The sequence below is a fragment of the Aegilops tauschii genome, chromosome 6, assembly GCF_002575655.3.
Source record: "Aegilops tauschii subsp. strangulata cultivar AL8/78 chromosome 6, Aet v6.0, whole genome shotgun sequence".
In the NCBI taxonomy this organism is placed as follows: Eukaryota; Viridiplantae; Streptophyta; class Magnoliopsida; order Poales; family Poaceae; genus Aegilops; species Aegilops tauschii.
Genome location: NC_053040.3, coordinates 422,994,750 through 423,015,789, shown reverse-complemented (window position 1 = coordinate 423,015,789; position 21,040 = coordinate 422,994,750). Strand labels below are relative to the sequence as shown.

Genomic DNA, 21,040 nt, shown 5'->3' with positions numbered 1-21,040 from the left:
GTCGGCCGCGACCTTCTTCTCCTCTAGGTCCACCTTCCTCTCCTCGGTCGCGGCCAACCTCTCCTCGGCTGCCGCCCTCTTCTCCTCGGCCGCCGCCCTTTGCCGCTCGGCCTCACTCCTCTCCTCTATTTCCTTGAGCTTCAACATTCTTTTCTCTTCGGCATACTCTTTCCTTGCCATGACAATGGCATCAAATCCTTCCTTGAGATCATTGTCTCCGGCCTTGGTTCCCTTCGCTTTCTTGTTTCCATCGGGCCTATAAGATTTTGTCGCGGAGTGAGGAGTGGGGCTCGTCTCCTCAATGGCGACATCTTCTTCATCCTCAACCAACACACTCTTCTTCTTCGACGATTCAAAAGTCTCTCTAGTTTTCCACTTCTCCACATCCTTGAGCTCTTTGTAGCAATGATGAAAAGTGAAAGCTTTTCCTTTCCTTTTCTTCTTCTCGCCTTTCATGTTCCTCTCCCGAAACAATCCTTGTGCAATCATTTTCTACAATAAAACATATCATCATCAACATGTTGAACAAAGAGAAAATATTTGACAAAGCACGGACGAAGAGGAAATATTTACCAACTCACTATCACCGCAACCACTTGGGTTCATGCGAGCAACATTTGACAAGCAACCGGCCCACTTTGAGCATTCGGCGTTGATGGTGGACCAACGTTGGCGTAGAGAGTCGCTCGAACGGAAGATACCACTTGTGTTGCGCTCATCGAAATACTCCTTGATGCGTTTCCAATAGGTGCTCATCGTTTGGTCGCTTCCAACGCTTGCATCTTGAGAGATTTTCTTCCAAGCGGTGCATATCAACACATCCTCCGCGGTGCTATAATTTCCACTTCTTCCCTTGACAATGAAGCCCTCATCATCCACATCAAGATTGTCATCATCATATTGGGTTTCATATTCTTGTGACTCATATATGTAATCTTTATTTTCCATATTTGTTGCGTGCATGAAAGCTTCATCATCAACACTACAATTGCACGCACAAACAATCAAGAACACAAAAAATTTGAAACAACAAACGAGAGCACAACCACAAAATTTATACCTTTGCGATATTTCGTCGAACATGTTGGAGGCGGTGGCCGTCGGCGTGGCCACATCTTCCTCCACGGCCGGCGGTGGCGGCGGGGGAGGTGGAGGAATGGATGTGTGGCTGCTGGAGGAGGCCGCCGGCCGCACCGTCTGCGAGTCGTCGCCCCGAGCCGCCGCGGCCGCCTTTGAGACCTTCATCGGCCGCGTAGAACTGTCGGCCGGGTTGCGGCTGCGGTTGGCCGGCCGTTTGACGCTGCCTCCTCGTCCCTTCGCCGGCTTCGCCGCCTGCGAGGTGGCCACCGGCCGGGGCGGCGCCAATCCGGGCCGGCGGGTGGGGGGGGGGGGGGGGGGCAGCGGCATGGCCGTGGTTGCGGGCGGGATGGCAGCGGCGGCGGCCACGTGGGTCAGCCCACCGGCTGCGGCGGTGGCGGAGAAGGCGGCGGGGTCGTCGGCATCGGCCATGGCGGCGCCGGACGGCGGGGGGCGGCGGCGGCCGGGAGGGTCGCGGGTGGGCGGGAAAGAAAATGAAGTGGCGGTTGGGCGTTCGCGGGCGGCAGCTAGTATTGGACCAGATGCATCTCGTAATGTATATTCGCATCGCGAGGTGTTGTATTTTACATCACGAGGAGGCCGCGGTCCAATTTTTTGTCTATTGAAGCAGCGTTTTTTCTTTAAAAGTTAGGTATTTTTACATTTGGACCATCTATTGGAAATGTTCTCACGCTCAGCTGCCAGTCATTTAATGCATGTACCCGTCGGCAGGGACATCTGCCCTAGACAGAGGAGGCGTGCCATCCCGTGCATAGCGCAATGGAGTACCCTAGGCAGTCGCATTTCATTGTCATCTCATCACCCGTGATCGCACTCCCCTGGTTTTGAAAATGGAGCTGGTTGCTATTGGCGTTGCTCGAGAAGTAGAGAAGAGCCAAAGTGCATGATTGGAGCTTAGCACACGTACGATTACCGAACGAGATAGTCTTTTTTTTTAAAATTTCCAAATCATTGCGTCCTCTCCTATCTGCAAGTGGGTTGCTTTGCCAATGACAAACTCGAAACGCAATAGACAAGTACTCCCTCCATTCGGAATTACTTGTCGCAGAAATAGATGTATCTAGGAGGGAGTAAAATCGAGGGCCATCTAGGCACCAGCAACATCATCTTATAATTTTAAATTTCAACTCCCTGCCTAACAAGCTAAGCACTGGAACTACAGCCGCTCTACTGCTGTCGACAGCAAAAACAACACAGTTTTGACAGAAAAAAATAAGATCAGGTAGAAAAACAACACTCATCCCATCAGTAGTGCTGCCTCCGTTCGGAATTACTCGTCCAAGAAATGAATGTATCTAGATGTATTTTAGTTGTAGATACATCCATTTTTGTGACAAGTAATTCCGAAACGGAGGGAGTAAAACTGAAATTTTAGTTGACCAAGCAACAGAACTGCAATCGCACAGCAAAAAAGTTCAGACAAAGTTAACACACATCAGGAGAATTACTGTTGGTAGCACAAATTAAAGTTCTGACATCCGAAATAGAGAAACTACCGCACAACCACATGGAGACTTGATGGCATCAAACATCACAACCAGTTTTAATCTAGAGGAAGTTACGCTAAAAAGGTCCGCTCCTTTTAGTACCGCATGCATTGCGGCGATGTCCAACCATCCCCCAGTTTGTGCACTTCCGCATAAGCGCAAACAGACAATTCAAGCATTGTTTTCCTGTCAATGTTCATCTCCGTCTCATCCGGCGCTTTCCCGATCCTAACCCTGAAAATGGTGTCTCAGCAGAACAAACAAACAAAATTTTGTCAGGGCGGTCTGGGAATTGAATAAAGGGTGTGCCAAGTAATCTTTGCATGGAACAACCATTTTGAATATTGTTCTGGTAGATAACAGGGCCATCTAAAAAAACATGCCAACTTACTGAAAACAACAACCTAAGCACAATCAGTTTGCCTCTAAGCATTCCTAGAGCGAACTGTCCGGTGAGTAATAAAACTAAGACACACACACAACAAAATGGTTATAGTGACTATGATTTGTTCAGATTCTTACTCCAATTATGTAAATACGAACGCTAATACCAAATCAAATTCATTTTTGCCAAAAAAAATCAGTTGTGCTCGCAGGCGATCCACCTATACAAATAAAAAAAGCCCCCATGTGCCTTCCAATGAATCAAAGCTCATCACACACAAGACCTATCCTACTGATTGATGCCAACGTAGATCTCATGGCAATCACATTTTCATCAGGGTAATCCATTTTGGCCATGTACTGAATCCCACTTTGGTCATGTACTGAATACCAAACAAGTAGTCCATCCACTGTCATACGAAACTAAACCCAACACACCTAGCCGATGCCTTGACATTACGTAAACTAGCCGTTCGGTGCGGACAAAATTGACCAAGCTACAGTTTTGTACTAAATTTGTTTTCCAAATACATCCATTATCAGAAATCTCCCAATAACAAAGTGTTACCAACACATCTCATAAATCCTGTGTCTTTAACTGAAACAGAGCTCATCAAATAATCATCCTACGATGTGTAGCGAAATCCGAAACAAATCAATCGTCTTCCTACCGCATCCACAGACTTACTCGGAAAATCAACAATCCCCCAAAACTGCTGTGTTCAGTTCATCAGGTATATGGCCCCTCCATAATTCCATAAAACTATATACTTTTTTAATTCTGTGCACATCAACTTGTATGTAATTAGCTCAACTAATCCAACTAAAACAAATTAAGCAGGTCACGCACCAGCACGAAGGACGATTTCCTCTAGGTGACAACAAGCCTAACAGCACATTTTGACCTAGCTACAGTTTTCTGCTGAATTTGTTGTCCAAATACATCCATCATCAGAAATCTCCCAATAACAAAGTTTTCCAACACTTCTCATAAATCATGTGTCTTTCATTGAGATAGAGGTCATCAAATAAACATTCTACGATTTGTCGATTTGTAGTGAGATCCGAAACAAATCAATTGTCTTTCCACTGCATCCACACACTTATGCAGTAAATCAAAAATCTCCCAAAATTGTTGTGTTCATTTCATCATGTCTATGGTCTCTCCACAATTCCGTAAAACTATATACTTGTTTAACTAGTTCAACTAATCCAACTAAAAGAAATTAAGCAGGCCACACACCTGCACCAATGACAATTTCCTCTAGGTGACAACAAGCCAGAAACAATCAGAACAAAAAACCAGAAACAATCACATTGCCATCCAAAGCGCATATGTACCACAAATTTTTAACTGAAACTACACTGTCTGACAGTTGAAATACTCTTTCTTGCGGATCAAATTCTATGCTAGCTAACAAAAGTGAACTAATTTACACACCTACAATGCAAAAATCCTTGATGAAAAGCTGCAAAATCAAAGAGAAAAAGCTACAGCCGCTTCTTACTAACCTTCGTGTCCAGCAACTCGTAGCTTCTGAGCAAACCTCGTATCTCGCTGCATCTACATCTGGCTATGCTTTGCCATCCTTGTCAATCTCGACATCCGGCGTACTCATGGAATACTGGGACTCCACTCGGAGGACAGACAACCGAACCTGCCGGCACAGAGACGCCCCTGTCATAATCTAGCCATAACCAAACCTCATTGAGTAAACCTTTCCCCCCTCACCCCCGGCATAGTGGAAACATTACCAACTTGAAGCCCTCGACACTTCCACCAACTAATGTTATGGTTAACTTTCGACATTTTTCCACTGCAAAAAATGTGGCCAAACCAGCACACAGCCGAACCTGAAACTATCCCTAGTGATCTGCCCCACAACCTATATTTTGATTTCCAGCAATCATGGTCAAAGCAGTTTAAGCTTTAACAGCTGCGAATCAAGCATGAGGGGAAACAAAAAATCTTACCTCCTTGTCCAGCCGCTAGTGGCTTCAGAGCACATCGTATCTCTGTCCATCTCCACCTTCCTGTGCTTTGCCGCCATTGTCGATCTCTAGAGCTGGCGCACTCATGGAATCCTGGGAACACAGCACAATTCCATCCGGCGATGTCTGCTACACCCCTCCTACAATCAAAATCTAGCCCCATCAGGAAAGGAGTTTCCAGTCGAACGCCGGCGAATCTAGACGGAAATGATGGGGAAACGCCGGCGAATCCAGACGGAAAGGATGGGGAAAGTAGACCAATGAAGCAAAATCAACATACCCGTCGAGTTCGAGGCCGTCTGTCGACATCTCGCCGGTGGGGAATGGCCGCCGCGGTGCGTGTGTCTGAAAGAACAGAGCAGCCGCCGAACTGAGCTTCTGTGGAAGAGGGGGGATGCCGAGCCAACCTGGTAGCGTGGATCCATCTGCTCCACAAAGGTCACCGGGCCCATTTTACATGTGCTGTTTCGAAACACCATCCCTGTACCAAAATGACGGTCCAGGCCAATCAGTGCTCCCGCGGGCCGGGGAACAGCATCGGTTGGTGGGCCGAACACCAATACGTCTATGCGACTATAGGTGTATCACGGACCGTATTTCACCCCACTAGGCCTGCCACTCTGCTGCAACGAAATGACTGCTCCCCAATCCCAAAGCCCATACCGACGGGCCAGATTGCGGCCTGCCTGTAGCCCGGCCACCAAAAGCCCTCGCTCGTAGTTGGCTATACTAACCATGCTCTACGGGACCTACTGTAGCGCCTCCGGCTTCCCCCATTCCCCTCTTCTTACCTCCACCCCCGGGGCCAATAGCCGCCGCCCGGTCTCCAGCATATTCCGGACTACCGAGGCGGCGGAGATGCGAAGCCTCTCGCGATCTATTCTTAGACTTTGCCAACGCATTAGTGTCTCCAAAATTGGCTCCGCTATGTCCCTCAGGTGGCTCCCCGCGCTTGCCCGGCGTGACGCTCGACTCATCCCCTCAACTTCCGCGCATCCTCTGTATCGTCTTTCCCGGTCTGTTCTCGACTCCTTTCGTTTCTTACTTCTGAACATGTGTCGTGATAATCACGGGCATGCGATGGATTTTTGGATCTTGATTCTGACCGACCGACTTTTTTTTCTTTCGATAAACATATACTAATATTAAGAAACACAGTATTTTGTGAGAACGGAAATAAATCTATTTTACCTTTTTAACGCCTTAGGCGGGCCTAGTTAAAAGTGGTCTATATTTATCGGATTAAATTGTTATTGTGTTGAAATAAGTATTTTGAAATACAAAAATCAATCATTGATTTGCGATTACTATTAGGGTTATATATTTTTTAATCTTAAAGTATATCTATGATAGCATACATCTTATTTGATCCGGATGTTAAGATTAGCCATATATGTTCTTCTGTGATAGCCTTGCTTGCACCCCCTGGAGCTTGGAGAATAAAATGCACTCCTTCGTCCCATTCATTTGTGGCACCCCCAAATGTGTTCCCACTGCAAAGATCAGGAATAAGGCAACCACTACCAAATGCACTGATACGGCAAAGATAAGGAAAAATGTCACAAGTAGCAATCCTATGGTGGTTGATGATGCATGGGTTCCGTTTATCCTTCCGAATAGCAGCCACCGTGATGGTGCCATATACAGAAACGTGATTTTGAAGGAAGACTGGTTTGATATCGATTTTATGAACCGTAATGAGAGTATGTTATTCAAATGACTGAATCTCTTGTTTCCACCCTTTTATCCATATTCTTGATTGATTATTTGCTGCACAAGCTTTTATTAGTGAATCTACAAACAGACAATCTTTAATTCATAGTTCAAGTCTACATGCGAGACTGCCTTATGATGGCACTTAGGCCCTGTTTGTTTCTGCTTCAGTTGGCTTCAAATCACCTATGGATTCGCTTCACTGGAATCAGCTTTGCCACTAAAGTACACCTGGACGTGCTTCAGGCAATTGCACTAAAAATGGCCCGAATCTAGTTTCAGCTTCACTCAAAGCTGATTCCAAATAGATGTTTGTTCCAGCTTCTAATTTTTCCTATGAGAATCTGCTGCCTAAAGCCGAAACAAACAGGGCATTATATCACCAAGTTATATTGGGCAGGGTATCCCACCTCAAACTTGGGCCGTACAAATTTAATCCAAGTGAGACATTGAATCTGTTCATGTATTAACAATTTGGGCTTGTACTATATACTTCCCCTTCTTCCTAGAGCACCGGAAACTTAAAAAACTCTGTCAGTAATGATGTCTAGAAGTATTAAAGAAATCTTGGAAAACTTGAGAACTCCGTAAAAAAATCTAGCCCATATGTCTGACATTTGTGATTTTTGTGTCTCTTTTATAGTAAATAACTTCTTGATCGTATGACTAACAATTCTTATGGAACATGTATTCTTCGGTGAAGCTCGCCTGGAGCCAATGATGTTCCGTAAGCCAACCGAAGAATGTTTACTGTATGAAGAAAATTGCAAGCATTTTCCACAGCACATGTTGCAGTTTTTCTCATTGACGCTGGCAGAGTGTTCCAGCAATAATGGCCTGATCCAGCTATATGGATATATAGCAGCACGGGATGGCAGGGATCGCATGCTTAACTATGTTTTGAATCATAGCAGAGACGATCCCGTCATTGTACAGCAGGTGCACTTCTATACTTATCTGCAATCATTAATAGTTATGCTATTCTGTTTACGTTTCAATCCTATCGCATGCATAATAGAAATAATTGAAAGTATATACCACTTAATCTCCTTTTATGTACTCTTTGGGTGCTAATTCTTTTTTAACTTGGAAAAGGTTTCGACTAGCATGTTGTGTTGTTTGGGTAAATGTTTTCCATCTCTAACCGACGAGAATGGTTGACCTGAGGTTGGATGCTATTAGACCACCACATGCATATGTTGGTCTTTTTCATCCTATATGCTAGCATGGTGGGACATGTCTCCCAATCTCATGCACATGGGTCTCCTTGAGCTCATTTTAATTGTGTTGGGACGTAAGATATCTATGACGATGGCCAAAAGTGAAAGCAACACAGTTGGAATGTAAAGTAGCTTGGACATATGTTTTACTTCTTCTGTGTGGTGTAGTGTGTGGACTGTTACATCTTGCTTGTCTTCCCTTTCCATTGTCCTATTGCCCTAGTGTCCCTTCAGTCACACCTATCGTCCCCTTAGGATTGATTGGTAGAGGATGGTATATGTTGCAAACTCTAATAGCCGTGGTGTTTCTTAGCTAAATACCTTAAAAATAGCAGCCTTACTTCTATTATCATCTTCTTGAAACATGGGTGGCTTTTGAATAGGAGTGGGACTCCCTAGTCTAGTTAGTAGATCAAAAAGGGGCCCTCAATGATTTTATGACATCATTATTTCTAAGCTTACTTGTAATAATATAAATACAAGTCTGACATCACCAAATGCATATCATCTTGGTGTTGTTTCTTACGAAGCTCAAGTCAATTAATTGTTGCATATATCCTCTGGGTTGTGCATGTTGTGTCGCCGCCGGCTTGCTGGGGTTGTGCCTGTACTGACGTTCTTGGAGCAACACTTGTACATTGTAGCCGCCTTAGGTCAACAACAACAAAGCCTTTAGTCCCAAACAAGTTGGGGTAGGCTGAAACCCATAAGATTTCGTGACCAACTCATGGTTCTGGCACATGGATAGCAAGCTTCCACGCACCCCTGTCCATGGCTAGTTCTTTGGTGATACTAGAATCCTTCAGATCTCTCTTTATGGACTCCTCTCATGTCATTCTTTACGGACTCCTCTCATGTCAACTTCGGTCTACCCTGACCTCTCTTGACATTATCAGGACGCTTTAGTCGTCCGCTATGCACTGGAGCTTCTAGAGGCCTGTGATGAATATGCCCAAACCATCTTAGACGATGTTGGACAAGCTTCTCTTCAATCGGTGCTACCCCAACTCTATCTCATATATCATCATTCTGGAGTCGGTCCTTCCTCTTGTGGCCACACATCCATCTCCACATGCGCATCTCCGCCACACCTAACTGTTGGACATGTTGCGTTTTAGTCGGCCAACACTCAGCGTAATACAACATTGCGGGTGGAACCGCTATCCTGCAGAACTTGCCTTTTAGCTTTTGTGGTACTCTCTTGTCACAGAGAATGCCAGAAGCTTGGCGGCACTTCATCCATCCGGCTTTGATTCGATGGTTCACGTCTTCATCAATACCCTCATCCTTCTGCAACATTGACCCCAAATATCGAAAGGTGTCCTTCTGAGGCACCACTTGCCCATCAAGGCTAACCTCCTCATGCCTAGTAGTACTGAAACCGCACCTCATGTACTTGGTTTAGTTCTACTAAGCCTAAAACGTTTCGATCCCAAGGTTTGTCTCCATAGCTCTAACTTCCCGACCCCCTTCCGACTATCGTCGACTAGCACCACATCATCTGCAAAGAGCATACACCATGGGATATCTCCTTGTATATCCCTTCTGACCTCATCCATCACCAAAGCAAAAAGATAAGGGCTCAAAGCTGACCCCTGGTGCAGTCCTAGTTTAATCAGGAAGTCATCAGTGTCGCCATCACTTGTTCGAACACTTGTCACAACATTATCGTACATGTCCTTGATAAGGGTAATGTACTTTACCCAAAAAGGGTTTCCCCTCGCTTTGTATTCCAAAGCAAACCACCATTGTACACATCGCAATGCTAGGGCGAGCAGCACATCAAGCCCAAAGAAAAAGAAGAAGAAATAAATGCCAACAGCGGCAGCTTGACAAAGCGAGGAAGACCCGCGACTGCTGCGCCCTCCGGAAACAAACCACCACAGCCCTAGGCTCCTATCTACCGCGAACTAAGCAGCACCTCCAAGAAGGGATGCAACGCCGATGACGCTGCTGCCCGGACAAGTCCTAGGGTTTCCCCCAGTACGCAGAGGGAGGTGGGGGATAGCTACTACCGACACCCTCCAAGAAGGGATAGTGGCACCCGCCGGTGTCACCGCATCGGAGCCGGACGAACCGGCAAGGATTTCTCCCGCACGCCAAACCCCACCGGCCAACCGGAGCTGACCAGCCAAACCACCGCCCAACACCATGCGCCATCACGGTTGCGCCGCCACCTACACCGTCTCGCTGCGAGCACCACCACGAGGCCAAGAAGACCGGAGAGAAGATCCAAGCGACGGGAGCAACAATACCAAGGCCGAGCGGGAGGGAACCACCTCCACCGCTGTCGTGTGAGAGGCCCGCGCCTCCGACACAGTCGCGGTAGCCGACCGGACACGGCAGCGGGGCATACCAGTCCACCCCTGGCCCGGCCAGGCCCGAAACGGGCCCGCTAAGCCCCGCCTGCCACGCTGCAGCAGGCTAGTGTTGGCGCCGCCAGCACCCCGCCGTTCATCGCCGCTCCCCCACCTCCCGGGAGTCACACCGCAGATCGGACCTGCCGCCGGCCTGCCCCGGCCCAGATGGGGCCGAGCGCTGCCGCTAGGCCGCTCTGCTGCGCCACCCCGCCGCCAACGACGGCGTCGCCGCCCAACCGCCCGCCCACCCCGCGTCGAGGAGCCCCGCCGCCAGCCAGACCGCCGCCGCCTAGGAGCACCCCCCGGTGCAGCTCCGCCCCGCGCCGGAGAGCCACCGGGAGGTGAAAGTCAGGGGGCCGCCGCCACCAGCGTCCCTGGGGCCAGGCCGGCTGCGGGCGCCAGCGACGGCGGCGGGGAGGAAGGGGAGAGGGGGGGGCTGAGGAGGGGGAGGTCGCCGCGCGGCCGGTCGCCTGCGGGGGCGACGGGATCGAGAGAGGGGAGGGTAATCTACTTTGCTTGGACTTTGTGTTTCTCCAAGGCCCACCTCATGACATTCCGCAGTATCTTATCATATGCCTTCTCCAAGTCAATGAACACCATATGCAGGTCCTTCTTTTGCTCTCTGTATCTCTCCATAAGTTGTCGTACCAAGAAAATGGCTTCCATGGTCGACCTCCCAGGCATGAAACCAAACTGATTTTTGGTCACGCTTGTCATTCTTAAGCGGTGCTCAATGACTCTCCCATAGCTTCATTGTAGCCGCCATAGGTCATCTAAGATAATTGTGCCAAAGAATGAAATGAGCTAGAAAAATAAAAATAATATAATGAATGCCATGACTACCTGGTTGACTTGATTCACGGCTTGTTTCACTTGCTTGATTGGGGGGTTTTGCCGATTGACTATAGAGAGTGTTGGCGGTGGGAAGGGATGACAGACAAGACCAATGAGAGACAAGGTAAACTTTAAGGAGTCCAAGACATGTTGTAGGTATGGTCGGTTCAGTTCATGGCAGGGTTGGTCCTGAGCGGGGGCAGGAGGGGCAGCCGCCCCAGCCCCCAAAGCCTATGGGGGCCCACCCAAGTATGCAGGTAGTAGCCTGTCGGCCATGGCCCAGGGAGGCAGGAAGTCGCTTGATAGTAGGAGCACATATAGCGCTTGTAAATGAGTCCACGGTGTCTTTGTTTTCCCTTCCCTTCCGATCGTGAGTTTGCGAGCACAGAGCAATGATCTCTCTCTCTCTCTCTCTCTCTCTCTCTCTCTCTCTCTCTCTCCGCGGGTCGCAAAGTGGCGACCTCGATTCAGCTATTTCCCTTGGGATGCCGAGCCGCCGATGAACTTTGAAGCTCCACTCTCCGATGATCCGGTCCCTAGGGCCTGTAAATGAGTCCATGATGTCTTTGTTTTTTCCTCCCTTCCTATCGCGAGTTTGCGAGCATAGAGCGACGATCTCTCTCCCTCCCTCCTCTCTCTCTCTCTCCCTCTCTCTCTCCGGGTGGTCGCAAAGTGACAATCTCGATCAGCTATTCCCCTTGTATATTGCTAATTAAGTACTTACCTTCGTGTATATGATGCATAGTTTGGACTCTTCAACAATTGATGTAATTTTATGGGCATGGCTATTGTTCAGTTGCCTAAAAAAATTGGCACAATAGGTTCCGGTTCGTGCCATACTCCCTTGATTGAGCCATAACATCCACTTTGAAGGGTGTCGGGTTGCTCCGACGACCAAACACAAAATACTGAGCAGGGTAGGCTTGATTGGGGCAGCCACGACGGCGCCGCTAGCCATGCTATCTGCATATATCCTGAAATTTGTCTTGCAAGCCATGGAAGGGGTGTGGAAAACCTTGGAAGAGCTGCTCCAAAAATTGTCCTCTTGCCGCCGAAGTCCAGCAGTTGGGTACTCAAGTGGTGGATTTCGGCGACGGTCTTGATGGGGTCAAACATCAGTAGGCGACGCTGGAGGCGACCATCACGTCGACGACACGCAGGACCACGGTCCTCACCAAGAATGGGCTTCCCCTCCACACCCACCGGACGTGCAGGACCGACGTGTCGAGCATGCAGTCAACACGACCACCACCAATCCTCGCTACCGAGGCCACACGACAACTTTCGTCACAACTCACAAGCCATCGAAGAATGATTTTTTGGCGCTTCGGGGGTGACTTGTCATGCCTTTGGTTCAATCGCTGCCACACATACTTCGATCTCTACCAGGCGCCGTCAAAGCAGTGGGTGACGACCGCCGTATTATACATGGAGGGTCACACCGCCCTTTGGTGCCAGGCGTATAAGCGGCTACACCAACTCGGCGACTAAAACATGTTCATTGCGACGGTGCACACGAAGTTTGGCCACACGGAGATTGACCAGGACGAATTTGACGGCCTGCTTCATCGTCTGGACCACCTCAAGCAGACCGTTATGAACTGCCACCTGGCGTTTGAATCGTGTATGGATCACTTGAGCTCTCTGGATCCGACATTGAATAAAAAATTCTTCGTCTCACAGTTCATCATTGGTTTACGCGATGAGGTACGCACGGGTGTTCAACAACATGCTTCGACAAGCGTGTCGTGCACGAACCCAGTAGGAGGCAGAGCACAATTGCCCATGGGGACATCTCGTGGTGTTTGCTCAGGCTATATCGCCGCCACCCGTGCCAGTCGTCGTGGCGGAACCGTTTCATCCACGTACCGACGGTGCTAAACAAGGATAGAATGATTTCGGCCGTGAGTGGCAACTAAGGGAACTAGGGCAATGCCCATGCGTTGCTATGGGGCATACATATTCTAATGATTCAACACCAATCGTTTCTTGTTGGCACCATAATTCACACCTTACATAGTTCTTCTCCTACCCCTACTCTAGCTAGTTTATGAGCGGAAGCATTCACGGAGCGACTAACCCACGTTACCTTCACCTCTTGTTTGCACGCCAAGATCTCCACCACCTCTGGTTCCAAGGCATCATGATAAACATGACATGCAGCCGGTCGGCAAGACCCCTCAAGATCACCCTGCCGCCACACTTCTCGCCATGCTTGGACATTGCTCCGTTTGAGTTGGCTTTAATCCATCCCACCTTTGGCGCTGTCCACTTCTGCACCACATTTTCTTTCACAGCCGATCCATCCCTCTTGTGCACAGATTGCCATTCTACCATGTATGCGACTACCGAGCTTGTTATTACCGAAAAAGGGTTTCCCCCGCTTTGTATTACAAAGCCACCAACACCGATATAGAGGAATGCTCGGGCGAGAAGCACAACAAGCCCAAAAGAAAGAGAAAGAACAAAGAAGAAGAAAGAAATGACAACAACGGCAGCTCGACAAAGCGCGGATGACCCGCCACCGCTGCGCCCTCCGAAATTGATCCACCACAGACCCAGGCTCCGACCCGCCGCGTACCAAGCAGCACCTCCAGCAAGGGATGCGACGTCGACGACGCTGCTGCCCGGACGTGTCCTAGGGTTTCCCCCGGCACGCGAAAGGAAGTGGGGGATGGATACATCCGACACCCTCCAAGAAGGGATGGTGGCAACCAGGTGTCACCGCATCGGAGCCGGAAGAGAGCCGGCAAGGGATTTCTCCCGCACTCCAAACCCCACCGCCCACCCAGGCCGGAGCCAACCAGACACCTCGCCGCCCACCAGCATGCGCCACCGCGGTCTTGACGCCACCCACGCCGCCTCACCGAGATCACCACCACGAGGCCAAGAGGATGGAGAGAGACGCACAAGGCGACAGGAGCAGCAGCACCGGAGCCACGCGGGAGGGAACTACCTCCACCGCTGTCGTGCGGGAGGCCCGAGTCTCCGGCATCGTCGCGGTCGCCGTCTGGACGCAGCAGCAGGGCATACCAGGCCACCCTTGGCCCGGCCAGGCCCGAATTGGGCCTGTAAAGCCCCACCGGCCACGCTGCAGCAGGGCGGCACCAGCGCCGCCAGCATCCACCCGCCCATCGCCGCTCTCCTGCCTCCCGGAAGCCGCACCGACGACCCTCCCCGCCGCCGGCCCGCCCAGACCCAGATGGGCGGGCCCAGATCTGGGCCGAGCGGGCGCCACCAGATCGCGCCGCCGCCCAGAAGATCTCCCGCCACCACGCCGGAGAGCACCGCCGCCGCGCCGGACCGCCGCCGCCTGGGAGCACCCCGCAGCGCCGCACCGCCCCGTGTCGGAGCGACCCGCGAGGGGAAAGGCCAGTGGCCGCCGCCGCCAGCGCTGCCCGGGCCAGGCCCGGCGCCGGACGCCAGCGACGGCTGCAAGGAGAGAGGGGAGGGGGAGGGGGAGGGGAGGAGGCGCTGGAGGCGCGACCGGTCGCCCGCGGGGGCGGCGCGGTTGCGAGAGGGGAGAGGGACGAATCCGTCCTGGAAGTATTCATAATCGAGCTTGTTATTTAATGTGGTTCAGCTATCTTCTTCCCATCCAATCATTTCTAATATGGTAAACACTTTGTATCAGCAGTCTGATAGGAAGCCAACGCCAGACCACTTGACACCCGTCGATTCTTCAATCTCACGGTAGAGATAACAAAATGCTAATTCTTTTCTATACTATTCGTATACCTGTACTAATCTCACCCAGCCTTTGCTAACGTCCTGTATATCACGCACACACATGATTGTGTATCCCCTCATATCTCGTCTATTTTGTCTCTCCCAATCCCCTCCCTCATCTCTCAGTACGCACACCTCCCTTCGAACTCGCCATCGACGTCGCCCAGATTCAATCTGTTGCGTGTTGTGGTTCCTTCCCACCTCGTCGCCGACCAAACCATTCCTAGCACGGCCCAGATCTAACCCAAAGCACGACATCGATCTGCTCTACGATACGGCCCCTGAATGAACACGTCGACGGCCTTGCTCCGCCACCACGCTGCATCAGATATATGTAGTCTGGATGAACGCCAAATATGTCCGACTAATCATTTGACATCTAAGAAGATAAAATTAATCCAGACCTAGTGCTTGATGTAGATTAGTTAGACCATCCACGGCACCAGCGAGCTACACATCAGCTGCGGTGAGGTCGACCAGAAAGCAAAATGACTGTTAACTCTAGCTAGGATAACTTTCTGATGTGAATTGCTTCAGGGTATATAATAAGAGACTTACATTTATATAAATCTAAATTAGTACTACCATTGTTTACATTTGCAACCAAGACATCTTTATCATAAGACGTAGAGGTAGCAAATTGATAGCCGTGTTGCATAAACAGCAAAACCATAGCGCCGCGTGCCCGCAGTCAGTGCTGTATCTTTGGAATTCAGTACAAACAAATGGAAGTTGCGATTGAGCACATACAGCTGGCTTCAAGATCCCACGATCTCACAGACTCTGCATATTTAAATTTCATCTGTGGTTTCTAATCTGCGGCCAAAACTTGCGGGCTTCTAGGCTGTAGAATTATTTGTTCATTCTCGAAAAAAAAGAATTATTGTTGTTGTTGCGTTGATATTATTTGTTGTCGTGGATTTCTAGAATATTTGATTTTCTTCTGCTATATAATCATTCAATTATAGTCACACATTGTACAAATTTTGTTTTGATGCATATACAAATATTTCTATGCAATTCCATAGTTTGCCATCCAAACAAGATTCCGTATTGAAACCTCGGTAAAATTTCATGACCCAAATCAGTTAACATCCAAACAACCGAATTCGTATTCATGTCCATTACAGTTTCCTTGCTGAATTGGAATTGAAAACAATTCAATACGGAGGCCTCCAATACAGACATCCAAACACAGCGTTATGGTTCTGTCTGCATGTCCTTCTCAAGCCACAAGAATGAAAGATATTCTGTTGAAGTATGCCAGGTCGATTGGACTCCGTATCAACTTTCAGAGATCAACCATTGTCCCACAATGTTCAGCCGGCCTGGGCCATTGAATTAGCAGATATCTTTGGTTGTACTATCGGCCAAATGTAGTTCACTTACCTAGGCCTGCCTCTCGGAACCACCAGAACAACTGTGACGGATCTTATGCCCCTAGTGGTCTCTATGGAGAGGAGGCTCTCGACTACGACTTGTTTGCGTCCCTATGGAGCCAAACTCACTCTGGTCAACTCTGTCCTCGCTTCTCTGGATAAGCTGAGACGCACTTGCCTATGGAGAAAGAAAACTGAGGATGGCATCAAATGCAACTCCCTCGCTGCTTGGGATTTAGTGTGCCAACCCAAAGAGAAAGGCGGCCTTGGTGTGCTCAACTTTAAGATCCAAAACCAAGGTTTACTTCTGAAATTCTTGTATAAATTTTATATAAACAGGATGTTCCATGGGTGCAGCTTGTCTGATCGACATACTATGTAGACAAAATACCCCATGCTTCTTACCCTTGTGGATCCTTCTGGTGGAAAGACGTGCTGCAGCTCTCAGACATATACAGGGGTATCACAAAAGTTCAGGTGGGCTGCGGGGATACAGTTCTGTTTTGGAAAGACCTTTGGATGGATGACATTGCTTGCAACTCGCACCCTAGAGCCTTTTCTTTTGAGGATATATCTGTCCAAGCCATGCTGACGACAACATCTGTGGATGATGTTTTCAATCTTCCTCTGTCCCTCCAAGCGAGACAGGAAGTGCTTGATCTTCAGCAAGTGTCTGCTCCTATTGATCCTGGGAATGGTGGCTGTGATTTTTGGCAGTGCGTATGGGCCAGAGACTACACCTCCAGCTGCTACTATTCTTTCTGTTTCAGGGAAGCTCAGGCAGACGAGGTGTTCAAATGGATTTGGAAATCTGGTGGACAGATTGAACACGAGGAATACGCTGAAACGGAGAAATTATGCCATAGCCGATGATAACTTTGATTGCCTCCTGTGCACAGTACCTCCAGAAGAAACTTTGGTTCATCTTTTCTTCCTTTGTGATTTTGCTGCCAACTGTTGGAACGCATTGGGGATTACGTGGCCAGACACTCTGGACAGGTTCCAAATGGTAGAGAGGCCTGGAGAAAACCCATGTTCATGGAAGTATTCACTGTGCCTGCCTGGTGGATCTGGAAGGAGAGGAGTGCTAAGCTATTCAGAAATGTGCCGCGCTCACATTTATCTAGGCTAGCCAGATTCAAGGAGGTCTTCGATCTGCTGAGACAAAGAGTTCACAACAAATTGCACCCCTAAATTGACTCTTTTCTGCTAGCCCTTTAAGCTTAGCCTGTGTTTTGTGCTTCCTTTTCTTTGTCTTGTGCAGGCTGTATAGCCTCTGTTTCCCCCCCCCCCCCCCCCCCCCCCCCCCCCCGTCCTCCCCTCCTAACTCATGTAATTGGGGACTTCGATAACTTAATAGAAAGTCAGTGGGAGCCTCTCCCACTTTCTTTTTTTTTTGAAAAAAGGCTTTATGAGAATTCTGGATCGCTCTCACTCCTTTCTCTTCATCTAACCTACCGCTCTCCTTCCTCACCCCCGATGTCCTCCCTCACCTGCTCCAATTCCCGTCCTTTGTGATCCCGATTCCTAGGGTCGTTATACCATCTCCTCCGTCAGTCAGCCGCTCTGGTCATTCCTCTATGCCTCTTCTTCGGCGCAGGGAACCCCGCATCACACGGCACCCACAACCTCCAACTCATCTCCACCGCCAATTGAAGCCCGCGTTGCTCCCATATTCAACTCTGTACTCTGTGCATTGCATATTTCTCCAGGAAAATTGAGCATTGCCATTTTCAGGCAATTGACATTACGAAACACACAAATGGTATTTATATCAAGGGGTCCCGAGTTTTAGTTCTGTCCTGGGCCCCCAAATTTCAAGACCTGCCCTGGTTCATTGACTAAGGTCCCATGTCTAAGAGGATCAGTGAAGACAAATACAATCTGCACTCAAGTTAACACAGAATAAGCACACGAGTCACTCTTGGAATAATGCAATATTTTTATTTTTATTTTTGTAGAATCTGATAATTTTCATATTTTACGTCAGTTATATGATTGTGGTCCTATCATTGAGTCTGATTCGATCCAGAATGTAAGATTTTGACAACCTTGATACCAGCATGACAAATGTGACTTTCCATGTATAAAATACCATATTTTCTGTGCATTCTTATAACTGCAATTTCGTCTCCTACGGATAGTTTAAACTGATGTTGGTGGGTACTGGTTCTTGTGTGTGAATGTTGATTTGCCTCGGTCCATATAAATGAAGCTGGGAGTTGATCCGGGTGTTGATATGGCTCTTTGATAGTATTTGAATTTGTGTGTGCAGCATGCATGTTTGTCGGAAACTAACTTTGCATTCTAGATTTCTTACTGCTGTTTTATTTTTTAATTGGAGCATAATCATTTTCACATGGAACATACATCTGTGGAACTAAACTAAAAGAATTTTGTATTTATACTATCTATTTTTTTTAAACAGTTAGCACATGGCCAGCATATCATTTCTGCTTTTAGATATTTCTTAGTTTGCTAAGTAGAACTACTCATAACAATAACTGTACTTTTTATAGCGTTCTCTTATTCAAATGACTGGTCCTAAGAGAGGCATTGAAATGTACTCCCCAGTTTTTATTGAGTTTGATCTAAGGGTCAAGAATGGAGGGCAAGAGGAAGACGATCTGCAACTAATTGATGGCGCAATAGCATGCTATGATCAGAAACCATGGAGACCAATCAAACACCGCATTAATGGCAAATGTGGCACAGTTGACATATCTTTAGCATATGTGGAGCATGCAGTGGAGGCAACAATAGAAGTTGTCGTATCAGAAGTACATAGTGGCTTCAGTTTATCTCTGAGTTCCTTAATTTATATTATGGAGAACTATGAAGAAATTCCTCTTTTTCATGGTACTATTGATCAGTCGCGTGGCCTGCGAAGATTTGTGGTTGCAGTCACGTCGGGCACTGTTATGAAGTTGAAGTTCAGATTTGGTAGCAATAATGTTGAGCGTTGTTGTTCCTTCAAAGCTAAGCTACATGGATGTGTTCGACGTCAGATAAAGCATGAGTTGGCTTCTATCACGGTAAAAGTGTATTGGTCCACTATCTGAACCTGATGATATCCCGTCTGTTGCTGCACCAATTGATTGTAATATGTTTCCATGAGATTTGGTTATATGCACCATGAATATTTGAATTAATAATATAAGATTTTGTAAAAAGGTTTTTTGATTTGTTTATTATTGTATACTTGGTACTTTTTGAATATAAATCTATATCTATACGACTATTCCTACTAATGAAGTAACGTTCGTCTCCCATACCTATTTGACGTGGTAATAATATTTTTTTGTTTGTTCATGCATAAACAAATTTTGGATGGAGCTCCAAACCATGCAGTCAAGAGGCCTGCTTCGCATCCTTATTTTTCTTTGATTTGACTGGGTCTCAGGGAGTCCCCTATGTGAGCCAATGGGTCTGCTCTGCATCTTTTTTTTCCCTTCCATTGAGTAGCAAGAAAAAAAATAAATTAGTGTTTTCTTTGTAAACTATGCTGGATAGGCTAACTACAATTACATAACACATGCTGAGTTCGCTGTCTGTAGGGCCTAGAAAAAAAATCCACCAACTCAATAAGTCGGCTCTTACTATTATCATTAAAAAGTACCACCTCGCCCCTTCAGAACCAAAATCATCAATTTGTATACGTCTTAAATTTACCTATTATCAGTCAACTCAATAAGTCGGCTTGAGAATAAATAAGCGGAGGACGAGGATGACATGGAAAGAGGAGAATGAGTCCGGCTAAAGGAAGAAAAGAATATGCTATCCTATGTGGGCTAATTAAGTGGTGTGCAATTAAACGGCTTGTTGCATAATTGAAGGATGTTGCATGATGTGCATATTGGGATTCAGTAAGTGGTGCGTAATTAGACGGAGGTGGACGGAAGACTTCATTGATGAATGTAAAGAAGCTCGCAGTCCGAGGTACTAGAGGAGCTCTCTGAGGGTAGGGGAACACAACAGAAAACAAAAAAAAAATCCATCCTACACACCAGCCTAGGACCACTATGAAGATGCATACAAGGTTTGATATGTCCGTTACCAACTCGTAGAGTAGCAAAAGAAGAGTTGGTGTAGATCGTTGGGACAAATTCCTGCAGCTAGGATTTAGGCCAGCTCCAACCATCGACCCCAAACGGACGTCTGTTTAGTCCGGATTTTGTCCGTTTGGATCGAGAAAATGGACGACCCAATCTGGTTTTGTCCGTCCGCCTACTAGGGCACCCAATCGGGCAGCCGCATCACATTTTGTTCGGCTCGCGATAAAAAAGAGAGGTCGTCCACACATTTAAAAACATAGAAATAAACTTAATTAAACAGTTCTAAAATATTTAAACCATGTAAACAAGTCCCGAACACACATTAAACTTAGCTTAAAACTTAAAAAAACATTAAAAACACTTGACACCATCACCATGGTCGTCCTCGGTGCCGCCGCCGTCCTTCCCATCGTCGTCCCCGGTGAGGTCGATGTATGGAGGTGGCTGCCAGAGTTGGGCAGGCGACCCATGCGGCGACTGCATGGCCGGAGGCGCCTGCACGACCTCTTCCCATGGCGGGGACGACGACCACGGCTCGGCACCTGCCCACGAGGGCGGCACAGAGACGTACCCCGGCGTGCACGACACCATGTCCGTCCACGACCACGTCTGCCCCACCATTGCCGTGAAATGCGGCTCCACGGTGGTCTCCTCCTCCTTGACCACCTCTCCTTCACGATGGCCTCCTGCAGCTCCGGGGGGATGGCAACGTCACCCGCATCGGAGAGGGACATCATCACCTCGAGCCCTTGCCACTGGGCCTCATCGTGGTCGTGGACAGACTCCTCC

The 21,040-nt window shown here is 48.1% G+C and overlaps 1 protein-coding gene and 1 long non-coding RNA gene across 3 annotated transcripts; one reads left to right on the top strand and one right to left on the bottom strand.

Annotated features, from left to right (window-relative positions):
• Positions 1-2,467: 2,467 nt before the first annotated feature.
• LOC109741046 (uncharacterized) lies at positions 2,468-5,404 on the bottom strand. Its single transcript, XR_002227505.3, has 4 exons — positions 5,242-5,404; positions 4,944-5,101; positions 4,482-4,627; positions 2,468-2,819 (listed from the first exon to the last, which is right to left on the bottom strand). It is a non-coding gene; the product is annotated as an uncharacterized lncRNA (long non-coding RNA).
• A 300-nt stretch (positions 5,405-5,704) lies between these two features.
• LOC109741044 (uncharacterized) lies at positions 5,705-19,369 on the top strand. 2 transcript variants are annotated; one of them, XM_020300120.4, is made up of 4 exons: positions 5,712-5,977; positions 6,372-6,664; positions 7,378-7,613; positions 18,716-19,369. In XM_020300120.4, the coding sequence occupies exons 1-4, from the start codon at positions 5,820-5,822 to the stop codon at positions 19,256-19,258; spliced, it is 1,230 nt and encodes a 409-aa protein (XP_020155709.1). In that variant the 5' UTR covers positions 5,712-5,819; the 3' UTR covers positions 19,259-19,369. The 2 variants fall into 2 exon arrangements, 1 of the variants encoding a protein (XP_020155709.1); XR_012188056.1 differs by lacking the exon at positions 6,372-6,664 and having other exon boundaries at positions 5,705-5,977.
• Positions 19,370-21,040: the final 1,671 nt, after the last annotated feature.

Bases quoted from the DNA above. Each gene is read 5' to 3' on its own strand.
- LOC109741044 (XM_020300120.4), top strand. From the start codon at position 5,820: ATGCGAAGCCTCTCGCGATCTATTCTTAGACTTTGCCAACGCATTAGT. The intron at 6,665-7,377 runs GTATGTTATTCA...TCTTCGGTGAAG, and splicing joins TTTTATGAACCGTAATGAGA to CTCGCCTGGAGCCAATGATG. The intron at 7,614-18,715 runs GTGCACTTCTAT...TACTTTTTATAG, and splicing joins ATCCCGTCATTGTACAGCAG to CGTTCTCTTATTCAAATGAC.